The 16843-nt window shown below is 36.2% G+C and overlaps 1 protein-coding gene across 5 annotated transcripts in view; it reads right to left on the bottom strand.

The window, feature by feature from the left end:
• Positions 1-779: 779 nt before the first annotated feature.
• The window catches only part of LOC114464335 (ninjurin-2-like), a 49489-nt gene continuing 33425 nt past the window's right edge, over positions 780-16843 (bottom strand). Inside the window, exons 2-5 of one of the 5 annotated variants that reach the window (XM_028448398.1) lie at positions 6730-6866; positions 4858-4937; positions 4047-4231; positions 2264-2343 (exon numbers count right to left, since the gene is read on the bottom strand). In XM_028448398.1, coding sequence (XP_028304199.1) covers positions 4062-4231; positions 4858-4937; positions 6730-6866 — 387 coding nt within the window. In that variant the 3' untranslated portion in view covers positions 2264-2343; positions 4047-4061. Of the gene's footprint in view, positions 1156-1594; positions 2344-3848; positions 4631-4857; positions 4938-6729; positions 6867-16843 lie in introns of those variants that run through there. The other 4 variants (XM_028448401.1, XM_028448400.1, XM_028448397.1 and 1 more) reach the window with 4 other exon arrangements.

The following is a 16843-nucleotide window of genomic DNA, read 5'->3' as shown; positions in this document are numbered from 1 at the left end:
ATATATAGATTTATTTATTTAGCTATTCTTGTTTAAATCACACTTACATGTAACTTAGAAATGACAATACATATATATAAACACTTAAAATGTAAAGTGTTTTTTGTGTTTAATACATACTTGCCAACCCTCCCGATTTTCTCCTGATTTCTGCCCGACATTGTCCGGGCAGACCATCCTTCACTGAGCGTCGTTTCCAGCCGGACAATAATAACGATTACACCGCATAAGAAGATGAAGAAGACTCTTCTTCCTCTTCTTATGCGGTGTAATTATATTATTGTAATAATAATATTGTTGTAATAATAATAACGATTACACCGCATAAGAAGAGGTGTAATCGTTATTATTGTCCGGCCGGAAACGACGCGCAGTGAAGGATGGTCCGCCCGGACAATGTCAGTGAGGAAATCAGGAGAAAATCAAATCCAACCATGTGTAGGGAAGTGTTTCTGTTATGGTTATAGCCGTTGTTGTATAGGCTATGTTTAATTTTCCTTTTGTTGATTATTTTTATTTCAAGCATACATTGCATAGATTGATGGATAATTTATGCAATGTATGCCTTTTTTGTTTAATTTTATGTTATTTATTTTATTTATTCTACTACTACCACCATTTACCATTTGCACGGGTACTGTGGAATTTGTTCTTTACTTTATATGTGTTTTTCAAATAAAAGAACACTGTGAAATTGAATTATTTCATTTTCTCTTTAAAAAGCAAACTACCCTAATTCCCTAATTATTATTTAAGTGTGTATCAAACTGGTAGCCCTTCGCATTAATCAGTACCCAAGAAGTAGCTCTTGGTTTCAAAAAGGTTGGTGACCCCTGTTCTAGTTAAGTTAGCAAGTATGTTCTAAGTTAGCTAGTCCCACGTTATGATCCAATAGTTCTCCATATTATCTAAGCTCTAAGTATTTCCATAGTAATGCCATATTAAACTCTGTTACGTTAGTATTGTCATATATTGAGCAGCGTGTCAGTGGTCAGTGAATGCGCATCATCAGCCAGGGGAAGTATCCGGTCCGCTGCATGCCAAAGGTACTGATGAAGAGGTTGAGCGCTGTGGTGATGAAGACAATGATGGTTGTTATGTTGTTCAGGTAATCCAGACGATTTCGCAGAGCCGAGTTGTTCAGATCACGACGCCCTGAGTCACACAAAAACACACAAACACATACACACACATAGGGAAAGGAGGTGTTCAGGCCAAACCAGGTTCTGAATAACTTTGAATTCTTCTGGTGACTTTAATTAGCTTTCCTTATAACTAGTAAACAGCAGAGAGCAATAGTAAAAACAATGTTTTTTGGACATTGTGAAAAGCAAATAAGTCACAAAACCATGTTTTATCATCAAAACGTACATTTATTAAAGCTAACATAGAATATATATACACAAACACACATTTGGACAATGCTTAAAGTAACTTTCTTGGACATTACATACTGTATGGTTGGAAAGAAATTGAAGGAATCTGTCATTTTATAAACCACACACAGACATAGCAAGAGATCAGCCAAAATAAACTAGTGTTAATGCAACGTATTAAACTACCTGATTATGGTTGCAACTTCCCGTGTGATAAATAGATAAAATAGTTAGACTACAATTTAAAAAAAAAAGGAGATTATATCCAATGAAACTATCATTTCAACTACTTTTGTTGACACACAAGCTTCAATTTCCAACAAGAGCCCTGGATATGAAATTATACAGTTAAATCAAACAGGTAAATGTAACTACAGTTTCATGGTATAACATTTTCAAATATTTTGAATAAAAATTTAAATGAAATCAGATAATCATTAGCAAAATTATTTAGAATAAACCTTATTAACATTAAATAGCCGCTCACCAGCTGTTACTTCTGCAGTCATATCTACAGAAACACTCCCAGAATAAGGAAGGTAGGATGGTAAAAAAAATTTTTTTCTAACAGACGCTAAAGCAAATAAAAACTATAAACATTTCCTTTGAAGATAGACAATGTAAAACATTTTTTTTTGTTTAATTAAAAGAATAATTCACTTTTCCAGCCTGGTTAAGACACACAATATAGACATAGGCAAGCTGGTTGTGATTGGTGTGTTTGTATATGATCATGTAAACACACTCCAAAAGTGTGTTGTTTACTAATTGTGATGACATGTGGGTGGTTTTGTGTCCAGTCAGAAGTGTAACCGGGCCAACAGCCAGCGGAAAAAGCCCGTCCTCTTGGATCCGAAGAAACTGATGAAGAAGTTGATGATGGTGGTGGCGAAGATGACGCCTGTGGCAACGTTGTTTAGGTAGTCTAGACGTTTCTGATTGGACACCACATTTAGGTCCCTGCGGGCTACAACACATGCACACAGACACACACATGCACACAGACACACACGTGTATGTATGTTTTCAAACATTTCTCACACACACACACACACACACACACACACACACACACACACACACAGGTATGTGCTCACTCAGTTACACAAACACATACACGCAAGAGGATGCAATCATACATCAAACAGTTTGTGTCCTGACTAAACATAAATAAAAGCATATTATTTTAATAAAAAAAAATACAAAAATGAACATTTTGAAGTTTTTAGAAGTTGTTTTGTCAATTAATGTTGAACATGCTAACACAGCTGCATGTAATGAATTACAACAGTTGATTAGCAGTTACCGCTGCTATATTAATTTAAAATAATTTCAATACTTATTTTGCCAATACAACCTGCAGTGTACCAAGAAACCACAAATAAAAATGTGGGCTTACTCTTACTACAAGTGTGCTATACTGGTATTTTATGACTAAACAGACTGGTTCCAGATTTTAAAAAAGCTTTTTAAAATAAGATACTAAGCAAAATATGCTAAATGTATGAGACATCCTAATGCCCTTTAGGCCTACCTGCTTGGAGATTATATCTTCGTAAAGAAAAAAAAGCTCTTACTGAAAGTGCTAAGCACTGTTTAAAAATAATAATAATATTAATTAACAGTATGTTTTTGAAATGTTTTATTTTGGAAAAGAATAATAATTCAGAAAACAAACAATCTTGAACAACAGTATGCTATACTATCACTTTGTCAAATGTAAATCTCCTTCAAATAAAATACAGTAGGATAATATTTGAGCTGGCACTCACTAATCCTGGCTACTCTGTATTTTAAGAGCAGAATAACAAACGTGGTTTGTTATCAAAATGGGGTCATGATCCAAAAAAGGTTCGGAACCACTAATAAGTTAAGGTTTCATTTATTCAGACAAGTTTTTCCAGGTTTTTTTTTTATCTCCTGACATCTTTGGACGACATGTCAGGAGATAAACATTTCCTGAAAAACCTTGTCTGAAAAAACAAAACCTCAACTTAACTTTGTATTTAAAAAGAAGACAAAATTAATCTCGCTGGAACTATTACTGTACATAGAAGTCAAGTGAAACTTCAAATCAACCATCAAAGGCGACCAGCAGAACTCCTCTGAGGAAGACTGGCAGTTGACAGTCGAAACATGTCAGGAGAAAAAAAAATCATGAAAAACCTTCTCTGAATAAATGAAACCTCAACATACGTTCAAAAAGAAGAGAAAAATGATCTCGCTGGAACTGGCAACCACTGGTTTAAGCTTTTTTGATAGAGATAGAATGGTTCAGAACTTTGAGTGGAATTGCTTTAATCTGTGGATTATTGATACAACTATCTTTTAGAGTTTGCATGTTCTCCCTGTCCTCAAGGTTTCGAAACATGTTAAATTTAAATTTAACTGGTTAGCCAGTTCATAATTAACCTCTTACTCTAATCTATGATTTCATTTTTGTTTTTTTACTTCTTCAAATACATCAAACCTTTGAAACCCAGACCGATCTGCTTCCAAAACCCTTTGACCAAATAAAACCTGTGTCCGCATCTGACCAGCAACCCTAAAACTTGACTCCGTCTCATTCCATTCAAAACCGCCACAACAGTCTCCAAAAAAGTTTCTGCTGCCATTGCAATGACTGAAAAGTACAGTATTTCCTCTATGTATTTTAATGGGTTTACATACATCTCCTAAGGTGTTTCATAGAATAAATCGCTGAAGCAGCCACCGTAGGAAGCAGCTGCGCTGTGTGCCGAAGGCAGATTTAATGAGGTTGACGATGAAAGTGAGGAAGATGAGGCCTGTGACCAGATTGTTCAGGCACGTTAACCACCTTCGATAATGGGGGAAGACAGACGTCTCAAGTCTAGCTGCGCACATCCATGCAAACACACACACACACACACATACATCACACACACACACAGATGAACAACACAAGCACACAAACAGAAATAGAGACAGACACATGCATGTCGTTGGACCCTTGGCACTCTTCAGTCACACTGTATAAACTGTGCTGTGATTGGTTGGTTATTCTGTGAGTAGTAGTAGTAGTAGTAGTAGTAGTAGGTTACACTGTAGGTCACATGACCTGCATGCTTCATTAGGGAGTCAGAAATGCATTCTAGCAAAAAGGCCTGTGCGTTCCATCCCAAAGACAGAGATGAAGATGTTGGTGACAAAGATGAGGAAGATGATGGCGGTGACGTAGTTGTTCAAGCTATCGAGTCTCTTCTGGTTGGCCTCATCGTTGAGGTCTCGCCGAGCTGTAACAGAAGTGTGCAAAAACACCAAACATAACATACAAACCAACAAAAAACATTCACTGTATGATTATCTACAAAGAAGAATCAGTTTCTTCTATATGTATCTAAAAATCCACATTTCTGGTGTTGCTAAAGATTTCCATACACAGTGTGTATCAGTGTGTTAGTATGTTATTATGATCAGTTGCAAAACGTTCTTGAGGGAAAAGATCTGTGAGCACACTCACCAATTATTATGATCAATATTCCAGCTACTATTTGAAGAGCCAGGGAGAATGAGATGAGTGTCAGCACTGCTGCATAGTACCTGAAAAAAATTAGAAAACATAATAGGGAGTCATTTACTATGGAGGCAGATTTGTTATTTTTATTATTGTTACTTTGTTATTCAATAAAAACAGCGTTTTCAATCAAAAACATCACTTCATTTAAAAAAAAAAAAAAAACTTTTTTAATAAAAAAAAGTTTACTTCAATCAAAAAGAAATATTTTCAATCAAAGAAAAAAAAGTGTTCAAATACAAAAAAAAAACCAACAAAAAAACACATTTGAGACCCAAATAATTGCATTTTAATAATTTTTTGAACAGTTTTTTGAGATTGGGTGTGGTCCAGCACCTGGACTCCCCAGGCTAATACGCCAGGATCCTGTTTGTGGACTTCAGCTCTGCTTTCAACACTATAATCCCACCTCTCCTTCAGGACAAGCTTTCCCAGCTGAACGTGCCAGACTCCACCTGCAAGTGGATCACAGTCTTCCTGTCTGACAGGAAGCAGCACGTGAAGCTGGGAAAAACCATCTCTGCTCCCCGGACCATCAGCACTGGATCTCCTCAGGGCTTTGTTCTTTCTCCTCTGATCTTCTCCCTGTACACCAACAGCTGCACCTCCTCTCACCAGTCGGTCAAACTCCTGAAGTTTGCAGACGACACGACCATCATCAGTCTCATCTCTGATGGAGACGAGTCTGACTACAGGTGGGAGACAGACCGGCTGGTGTCCTGGTGCAGCCAGAACAACCTGGAGCTCAACGCTTTAAAGACAGTGGAGATGATAGCAGACTTCAGGAAGAACCCAGCCCCCCTCACCCCCCTCACCCTGGGAGACTCTACAGTGAGCTCGGTGGAGTACTTCTGCTTCCTGGGAACCATCATCACCCAGTACCTCAAGTGGGAGCTGAACATCAGCTCCCACTGATGGGAGCTGATGTAGGCGTGCAGGAAAGATTGTGGCCGACCCCTCCCACCCCGGTCATGAACTGTTTCAATCTCTCCCTTCTGGAAGGAGGTTTTGGTCCATCACCACCTCCATGATGACATTATATCTGCTGCACTGTATATATATATATATATATATATATATATATATATATATATATATATATATATGTATATATATCCTATTTATCCTTTATTCTCTATCTATCCTTTATTTATCCCTCATCCTTTATATTTATCATTATTATTATTATTATTATTGTTGCTGGGTTGTTCTTTGTTTTTTTTTTTTAATTTTTTGTTGTTGTTTGTTTTGTGCACCAACTACCAAGACAAGTTCCCTGTACTGTCCTTAAAACTGTACATGGCCATTAAAAACATTTCTGATTCTGATTCTGTTTTAATTTGGAGAAAAAATACATAATTTGAAAATATAATTTTAATCAGAAATTTTTTTTCTTACTAGACATTTCAGGCAATCCTATTTTAATTCCAGGCGACCCCACATGGGGTCACAACCCCAAGGTTGAAAAACCCTGCCCTAAAGCTTGAAAACACAAAGTATAGGCAGAAAATTCTTTAAAAAAAAAAAAAATTGGAACGGAAATGTTTATTTAACTTTCTACTGAAATCCAAAAAAATAAGTTGTCCAAAAAAACATATTGTATTTTTTGTTTTGAATGAAAGAGATTTGTTTCAGAATATAGAGTATCAGTTTTAATTTTATAGTATTTTCAGTGCTTCCCCTGGCCTTATCAATTACACACAGTTGGGTAAATTTTCCTGTGATATATCGATTATCGCGGTATCGCCGTAATATATATTGTGATATATCATATCGCGATACCCAACTCTATTAATGACACACACACAGGTACCTTACCTGTATCCAGCTCCCTGCTCAATCACAGTCTTCATGTGTGTAATGTTAGCCAGGAACAGAGCGATGTCCAACATGCCCTCAGCTGCTGTCTTTTTAGTGGCATACAGGTTCATGTTCAGGGCAGGGGTTGACCCTCCCTACAGCAAAACAAAAAAATTGGATATAAGAGAAGGCTTTATAGTGGTGAGATAAAGAACTGTCCACAAGAGGGCACTAAAGATTAGGAAAACCAACAACTTCCATTTATCTTTTGTGCTATTTATTTATTTATTTATTTATTTTTGGGCAAAATTTAAAGCAGGAGATTGATCAATGGATCAATTATTATATATATTGTTTTTTATTTAATGTACAAAGTCACTATAACACATTAACCTATGAATAGCTACTTCCTGGTTTTTACACCTGCATCACCCTATACAAATGCTATGTACAGTTTGATAGTCGCAGTACTGTATTGGACAGTCCTTGACTATGAACCTTCTTAAAATGAGGTATGGGGACCATTGAGGGCCCTCGAGCCAAGTTATCAAACAATCACTATTTGTTATAAACCATTGCAATCAGCTGTTTGTTTTATTATTTAAGATCTGTTACCTATTATCTAGTTCAGCGATTCTCAACTGGTGGGTTGTGACCCAAAAGTAGGTCACGGAAAGAGCTGTTCAAAAATACATAAATACTTAATGTCTCTCATGATGGGCTTGTCTTTTATTATTAGTATATGTGTTTTCAACAGTTATTTTTGAAAAACTAAACGTCGTTTGGTTGATTTCTTTAAATAGTGGGTCACGATTTAATGAACGTGGCAAAATGTGGGTGAGACCAATTGAGAAACTCAGGTCTAGTTCACTATTAACTGTGAAAATGTTGTCATTTTTAAGGTAATTTATGTTACTTTGAGTCACTTTCTGTAGTTTTGCATTATTTAACCATGTGTTTCATGTGTTTTACGTTCATATGCATGTGCACTAACGTGTTTGCATCCACTGTCTCGTAGTAGTAGGCCTATATGTGAAAAGATGTGGTGATGCAAACTTTAAACATCATTGTTATATAACTCTCGGCACATGTCGTGGCCTCACATTTTGCAGACGTAATTATGATCCTACCACAGACGCTCATATTGGATTATTTACTCTCAGCAGTCGGTCTGTTTTTCCTTCTTCTAGCCCTGCATTAGATATGCTTATAGAAGATATATATCACATACATGAAGTCATTCATGAGCACAGCAAGGACACATTGTACTTTATGACCTCATTGTGCTGTAATGTGCTTTGCTGTTCCAAAATAAGCAGATCGTTGACATGGGACGTGCACTGTAATTGTTGGATTCTGCAGCCTGTCAGCTCACACTGTGTCAACCTCTGTGTTTGACATTCTGTTAAGTCCTTTTATTTGTCTCCTGCTTCTTGTTGATCCAAGTGTGGAATACATAACGACAAAATTGATTTAGCTTGACAAGTTTGGACTCTTACTCAAAGGAAAATGTGTAGATTTTTCATTTAGATTTATTTGAGTCACTCACCTGCGTGTAATCATGTCAATGTCAATGATTATTGTCAACATTTAGACCTGCACACAACCTGAAAGGTTAACCATCACGTATTACAGTGGTTCCCAACCTTTTTGTTGTTATGACACCATTTTTATATCACAAACTTCTAGCGACTCCAGAGACTTTTTTTTTTCTCTAAAATATATACAGAGTAGCCAGGATTAGCGCACAACGTGACAATATGCAATATTTTTATGCAAAATTTTATTTAAAGTAGATTCAATGTATATTTGACAAAGTAAAGGAATAATTCCTATTCAAGCTGAGCTTTCTGCCACTTCCTGCATATCTATAACTGTGATATTATGTATTGGGTTTTTTTTTACAGTGCAAAAGAGATAAATAAAAATAAATAACATAAAAAAATATAATTTTATTTCATATACATATATATATATATTTAAACTTTATTATTTGTATTTTGTAATATGGAACAAAATATGAAACAAACAGTGGACTGGGTTGTACAAAAAAAGGCAAAAGAATAGATAAAGAGATAAAATAAATACAAAAGTTAGTTACTACATTTGACACAGATATTGTTATTGTCTCTGTTTGTGGCAATTCCATTTTTCCAGTAATCATCTCCTTTATTCTTTTGAAGCTTCAATTTAAAAGTCATTTTCTCCATGCTGCGGATCGAGTTTCGTATTATTATTATTATTATTATTATTATTATTACTACTACTACAAATGTTTCAAGCGATTCCATTATATTTCCAGGCGACCCCACATGGGGTCACGACCCCAAGGTTAAAAAACCCTGACGTATTATCTTTGCCTTAAACAAATCCACAGAACAAAAGACCTGTGCACACAGTCACACTTTGGCCTTCCTCTGATTATCATGGTAATAGGTTTGCGTTCAGTTTGTCATCCTAGAAAACTGGCACATTTGTTGTTGTGCAGAGAAAGTAACTTACATTAACGGTTGTTGCCGACATTTCATTTGATGTTTGTGCCAAATTGTAACCGTACCACCAGTTGTAGAGCAGGTTAGTAATTCTCAGGAGAGGAGTTTTAACTCTACAAAACCTGAACTGACACTTTTAAAGTTTAGAGAGAAAATACAATCCTTAATCCTCCTAATATCCTCAAATATTACTCAAAGTCAATCCGACCACAGGGAGAATTATTTTCAGAAAATTGTTGACCAAGTTTTGGGGTCAGACACTTTGTTGAATTTGTTGGAAAAGTCATGAAATACTAAGCAAAAAAATAAAGTGAAGTATTATTTTTGGAATGATAAAGATTGAATGGGGTCAAGACCCCAAGGATAATAAAGGGTTAATAATCTCACTTTACTGGTAACATTTTTGCTAAAAAAAAAATAAAAAAAAAAAAAATGAAAAAGTATTTGTTGAAATCCATATAATGCAGAGTTTGTTCACTGTACAGTTTGATCCTGACTCACAGATTATCTCCAAGAAACCATTCAGCAGTTCCTAGAACTATGAGTCTGTCAAAACACCCAGAACACATGTAACTAGGCTTTCTGAGTGTTTTTCTGAGCAAAAGAGAGAGAAAGACCAGAAAGAGCAGGGAGGGAGAGAGAAGCACAGAGTGGATAGTGAGGAAGTGAGTGAAAAAAAGACAGTGTTAGAAATAAAGATGGAGAGAGAGAAAGTATGTGTGTATGTGTATGTGTATGTACTGTATACTGGCTTGCTTCCACTTTTTCCTCCTTTGGGGACTCGTGGTCATACTTTATCAACATCAGCCTCGGGCATTTTGCCAATGCACACACACGCACAGTACACACACACACACACACACACACACACACACACACACACACACACACACACACACACACACACACACACACACACACACACACACACACACACACACACACACACAGCTCTACAGACCATGTGCGTTCACTTACTGTAATGCCTCTAAATGTACTGACTATGCTTTTATCACGCTTAATCTGCCCCAATCAAGGTGCTCATAAATGAGTATTTTAGCCTTTGTTGCTGCAGGTATATTTCCAGCAGCATGAGGTCAGCATGTTTACACACATTTACCCTCAAAGCTGTGAAATGCATTGCCTGAAGACAATATTATTAACTTATTATATCATCTTTGTGGTGGTATCAACAGTTTGATACCAATAACTTATGATTGAGATGGCCATCATTTAGTAAACTTTGTGTTATTTCCCTTAACAAAGTTTAAAAACTCACAAAATCAATAGTAAAAAAAAAAACCCCACAATAAATAGCGTAAAACAAAAGGTTGATCATTTTAAAAATACAGACACAAAAGAGAAACATGTTTTTATTAACTCAACTAGGCTTGAATTTATGCATGCACTACTTCAAACATGGGTAACTAGAAGCCCAGGGGCCACATGCCTCTGATACACAATACACACGAAAAATACACAAAACAGCAAAAATGCAAAAAATGATTTAAAAAAAAACCATATATAAATTACTGAAAAATCACAAAAGGCCAACAAAAATACACAAATTTACTTTAAAAACACAGAAGACAATGACAAATATTCATAAAAATACACTAAACGACACAAAAACTACACATAAATAATGAATACAGTAAAACAAAAGGTTGCTCATTTAAAAGATTACACAGATAAAAAAAAATATAAAATAAAATGGTAAAAAGTCCACAATGTTATATTAACTCAAGGAGACTTACATTTATTCATGCTCTATTTTAAGCATTGGTAACTAGCAGCCTGATGGCCACAAGACTCTGATACACAATACACACGAAAAATACACAAAACAGCAAAAATACACAAAATGATATAAAAAAAAAACAAACCCATAAAAATTACAGAAAATGCATAAAAGGACAACAAAAATACACAAATTTACTTTAAAAACACAGTAGACAACCACAAATATACACAAAAATTAATGAAAATATACAAAACCACACAAAAAAATACACACAAATGCACTAGGTAACAAACACAGACAAAACCATTAGTTCTTTCCTGTTTTATTGTTTAGATTGGTCATGATTCTAAATCAGATATGGGCAACTGGCGTCCCGGGGGCCACATGCGGCCCTTGGCCTAATTTTGTGTGGTCCCCAAAGTAAACGTATACAAAAATACAAAAAAATACACAAAACAAAAGCAAAAATGCATTACAGAATTACAACATGGCAGAAAAATACTTCAAAACACACAAAACTACTACAAAACTGAACAAAACAACAACCATATTACACAAAATAACACCAAATATCACAAAAAACTACAAAATATACACAAAATGACTCAAAGAATATACAATATTACTCCAAAAAACATGTATTTTACAATAAAAATACACAAAAGGACAACAGAAATGCACAATATGCCTCATGACATCAACAAACATACACAGAATGGCATAAAAACACACTAACTTTATTCTGAATGCTGACATGAATCTTGATAATGTGGTCCTTCGATCAAACAAACACATTTTTGTGGCCCCTGCTGTAACAGAAGTTGCCCACCTCTGTTCTAAATGCTGACATGAATGTTGATAAAGTGGCCCTTGATCAGAGCAGAAAATCATACAATATGATATAAAGTGATAAAAGTTGTCCGTCTCTGCATTACTTTACTAGTTACGTTATGGTACTTTACTCAAGCTAAAGCTAATTTTAACATTCAGAAACAATATTCAAACATGCTCTTATGTTGATGCTAATAGGCTGTTATGCTACTATAGCTACAGTTCAGCATGGGAACCATGAACAGTATGTTACTTTACTCTCAGTGAACACATGGCAGCTGACCCCAGGGGGTACAATAGCAAAACTGTGATGTTTTACGATACGGTCTGATGGAAATCTATGAGTCATGCCTTTTACAAATATCAACAACCTAAGCGTGTGTGTGTGTGTGTGTGTGTGTGTGTGTGTGTGTGTGTGTGTGGGAGGGGGGGGGGGGGGGGGACGATCCTGTCTACCCATTTTCATTAAAGTGTTGGTTATTGTCTCTTTCAGCAGGATAATGCTCCCTGCTGTGAAATAAAACTGCTTCAGAAATGGTTTGTTGAACCCTGGTTTTATTTTTCTCTGATCTCAGTCCAGTCGAGCATTTTTTGAGTGTTGCTGGTCAAACATAAGGCCGATCCATGGAGGCCCCACCTGGTGACTGGATCTACTGTAGACATCTTTGTGCCAGATACAACAGAACACCTTGAACGCATGCTTCAACAGTGTGAGATTTTATTGGCGGTGAAAAAGGAGAGCTACGCAATATTGCACATCAGTGTATTTATTTGTAGAAGATCCTTTGAAACAATATACAGCTTCCAAAATAAGTTTTCTGGCGCCCACTACGAGCCGTCCCGCCCGCTCAACCAAGCTCCAGTGTTCCTCATATTTTAAGAAATGCTGTGAACATTCTTACTAGGGCTGGGTGATATGGACCAAAACTCATATCTTAATATATTTCCTCAAAATGGTGATATATGATATAAATCTTGATAATTTTATCAATTAGTCTGACCAGAAAAACAATTCTGGGTTAAATTTGCTGATGCAAAATGCCACGCAGGGACATTTATTAACAAACTCTTATCAATATGTGACAATCATTAATCCATCTAACTGAGCTTTACATGTTGTTCTGAGAAGTAAAAGCAGCGACTCCTAAAATTAATATTTTGTTTCATATTATATATGAAATGTTATAGTTTTCTATATCGCCAAAATAGAAAACTAGATACATCTTGAATCTCGATATATCACCCAGCCCTAATTCCTAAATTATAAAACAGCTTAAATGAGAAAATACTAATACGGGAAGATGGCGGGAAAGAGGGGTAAAAAACCGGAGTTTCCCGGCCAAAACGGGATACTTGACAGGTATGATGTAAAGACAGAGGGTAGCTTAAATGTGGAAAACAATAGTGAAAAAAGGGCAAAAATGTGGAACAAAAAGAGGCATAATGTAGGGGAAAAAATGAAACAATTGGTATTTATTGGGCAAAAGGTAGGATATATGGATAAAAGTGTCAAAAAGGGATATTTGTTGGCAAAGGGTAGCTAAAGTCTGGAAAAAGCGTCAATAGGTAAAAATAAATCAGAAATCAGAAAGGTTATTATTTGGTAAGTACAGTTTAAAAACAGTACAAGGAATTGAACTTGGTAGACGGTGCGAATAACAGAAAAAGGACAAAAACACACTAAAAGGGCTTAAAAAGTGACCCCTTAAGGTTTTCTGAGGGAATAATAATTAAAAAGAAGACCAATAAAACCACATGCTTCTACGTCATTGATAATGTAGTGGACAGAAAATACCAGGGCTGAATTTTTGTCCCAGTCCACCCCTGCTCACATGTGAAATACACATCTCTACATTTCAATCGTCCACAGAATGAACCTTTCCTCAAATAGCTTTTACTGCTTTTTTTCTTCCATAAAAAAAACTTTTCCTAGAAGTCCTAAGTTCTCGTAAAACTCCCATTCCTGAAATCCACAAATCCCCAACCAAGGGCTCGTAGCAATATCACACAATGTACACAACCCACACCCAAACACACCAGTCCCTTATATGTTCACACATGTGTGTGTGTGTGTGTGTGTGTGCACTGTGCTGTGTGTGTGTGTGTGTGTGCACTGTGCTGTGTGTCCGCCTGCCAGAGGCATGCACATACAAACTGTACCGCATGTGTTTGTTCCAAAGCTAGAGACAAAAAGCCTGATGACACAATGGCAATCTTGACACTATTAACACAGATACACACAAACAACAACACACCGGAGGCTTTAGAGGAAGTGCTCCTCCTCTGACTTTTCATTGGTTACGTTAACAGCCAATGAGAAGATGAGCCCAACTAGGAGTGGAGCTCTGCTTTTATTTTGGCATTTTATTTTTTACTGTCTGTTTGTCCTTCTAGTAATGTGTCTCCTCTCTGCCCCGAGGACTTATCTTTCTCGTTAGTTTTTATGTGGCTGCCATTTAATAGGAGAGAAAACACAAAAAGAAGCAATGATAGAAAGAGACACATGAGGACGAGGCTGAACGGCAGCGACAAAAGACTGGTTTGTGTTTTCTCTCGAGGCAACGTCTGAAAATAGTACCAAGAAAAGAGAGAAAACGCGGTTCTTTCCAAACCACAAGCAGGCAGGGGGAAAACCAACACATTGGATCTGGTCGGGATTTCTTTATGGCCTGTTTTAACACAAACATGGCAAACTTAATAAAGTGTGTTTGAATGTCAACAAATTCTGACGCCCTTTTAGACATTCATTTATGCTTTCACCATGTGTTGTAAAATGAAAGATTTGATCAACAATTGTTCACCTCGTCTAATTTTAGTTCATTTTTTATTGGATACCTTTATCGAAAGCAACACGTGCCCAATTCACCCAATGCTTAGCATCAAAACATTCAAAGCTGAATGAATCAGTAGAGAAAGGTCAAGCTGGTGACAAGTCTCACACATTTGACATCTTTACGAGCTGTTTTTACATTTCCGCACTAATGAGTTCCTAAGGATGTTTTCCTTGTCTTTGTCAACCCATTATGGTGTTTGTTTCCATTTCATCGGCTTTCTCAACTCAGATGTCGCTACTGGCTTTTAAACTTAGCAAAAACATGTCAAACATGCTTTCTATAGTTATTTAGGATAACTGTTGTTACTGATTTTGTAATTCTCCACCGTAAACGTTGAAATCGCGCTTGATTTTGCACGAGATTTGACGTCTGTGCGTTCACTAAAGTTGGTTTACATTTACACCCGTTTTATGGTAGAAACTTGTGTATAAATGTCTGATATTGTCCCAAAACATGACGGTAAGTGTTTAGTGTGTATTATATACTCTAGCTATTTCCATTTTAGGAGGTGAACTATGTCACACCGTGTCATTATATGTCATATTTTGCACGATAATTGACCTTTCCTTTTTTTGCGCCCTCGTTTAAGGTGAAAAAGTGCGTGTAAATATTGTTGTACCAAACATGCATGTGAGGGTATATTCACTGTTACTGTATATTAGGAATAAGAATACAAAAAATACGTATTTCAGCTTTTGTTTCCGTTACATCAGCTTCCTTTAATTAGATGTCATAACTGGCTTTTAAATTTCCCAAAAACATTTCAAACATGCTTTTCATAGTTATTTGAGATATTGTTCTTCTTGATTTTTTTCTTATTTTTCCACTGTCCACATTGAAATCACGCAAGATTTTGTGCAAGATTTGACGTTTTGACGTCAGTCTGCTGCATTAGGCCACCCGTTTTATGGAAAATTGGGTATACATTAGGAGCGTGACAATATCTCGATACGGCGTTATATTGCGATATTTTTCAACACGATCGATTATCGATATGCTCCCGCTAAGTATCGATTTTTAATTTTTTAATTTTTTTTATTTATTTATTTTTTTTTCAAAACCTTTTCTGCTTTTTCACTAAAATGTGCATGTACGTCTTCACAAAAATGTTGTCACTGTTTATTGAAGGAACCAATATATTGTTTATTGGAATATTGCACTATAATGGTGTCACTGGTAAGAAAGACCCTATTGTTTGTTTACAGAAAGCACTATTGGAGATACTTATTCATTTACATTGGTATGTTGACACTAAAATAGTGTCACTGTTCATAGGACACTTTTTCAATTTATTCTTTCAGAGATATAAAATAAAAATTGGATTTTTTCACTTAATCTTTTTTTTCTTGTTATGTCACAGATTATCGTAGATTGATTTCTGACCAATATATCGATAATTGCAGTATCGTCATATCGTGAGATAATCGTTATCGCTTTGTATCGCGTATCGTATCATATGGTACCCAGAGGTCCCCACCCCTAGTATACATGCGTAATATTCTCCCAAAACTTACTAGTAAGGGTTTAGTCTGTGTTATATACAGTAGCTATTTCCATTTTAGGAGGCAAACTCAGTCATACCATCCCCGTTCAAGGTGAAAAAGTGCGTGTAAATGCGTGGTATTGTCCCAAACATGCATGTGAGGGTTATATTGCAATTTCTGCTTGATTTTGTTCAAAATATTTTTTTTCTTAAGAAAAAACTAAACAAACAAAGGTAAAATTTTGCCATTTGTTTTTCAGGAAGTGAATTCCACTTCATCTGTTTATTTTCCGCAATCGCAGAAACCACAGGGGGACTTAGACCTGGAAAGAACAGGAACTTGTTTTTTGTGTGTGTATATGAAATAAATCAGATCCCTGATTGCCTGTTTACGTTTTTTCTGGCTACTTTGTAAAATCACCCACTAATACTACACTAATGAGGTGACAATTGACTGCTGAGCACCAGTGAAACATCACCTCTTTACATGTTCGGAGTTTGTTTTGGTTGTCGGGCTGGGGTCAGCGTGCTTCACCTCAGGTTATTTGTCTGTCTTGTGTGCAGGCGAGAGGCGGCTTGGAGGGACGGTCACTAAGCAGACTTTGTGTTGGAGACAAACAAACAAGAAAGTGTCTATTTGTACGGTTGTGGTACGGACAACCCCCGGTGCTATTGGTACGGTTACCGAAGTACAAGTACGTAGCGTCTTAGGGTTAGGTTATAACCCAATATTGCAACAATTTTTAGG

This window comes from Gouania willdenowi, chromosome 6 (assembly GCF_900634775.1).
Source record: "Gouania willdenowi chromosome 6, fGouWil2.1, whole genome shotgun sequence".
NCBI lineage: Eukaryota > Metazoa > Chordata > Actinopteri > Blenniiformes > Gobiesocidae > Gouania > Gouania willdenowi.
The sequence above is the reverse complement of the archived record's forward strand: the minus strand, read 5'-3'. Positions and strand labels throughout refer to the sequence as shown.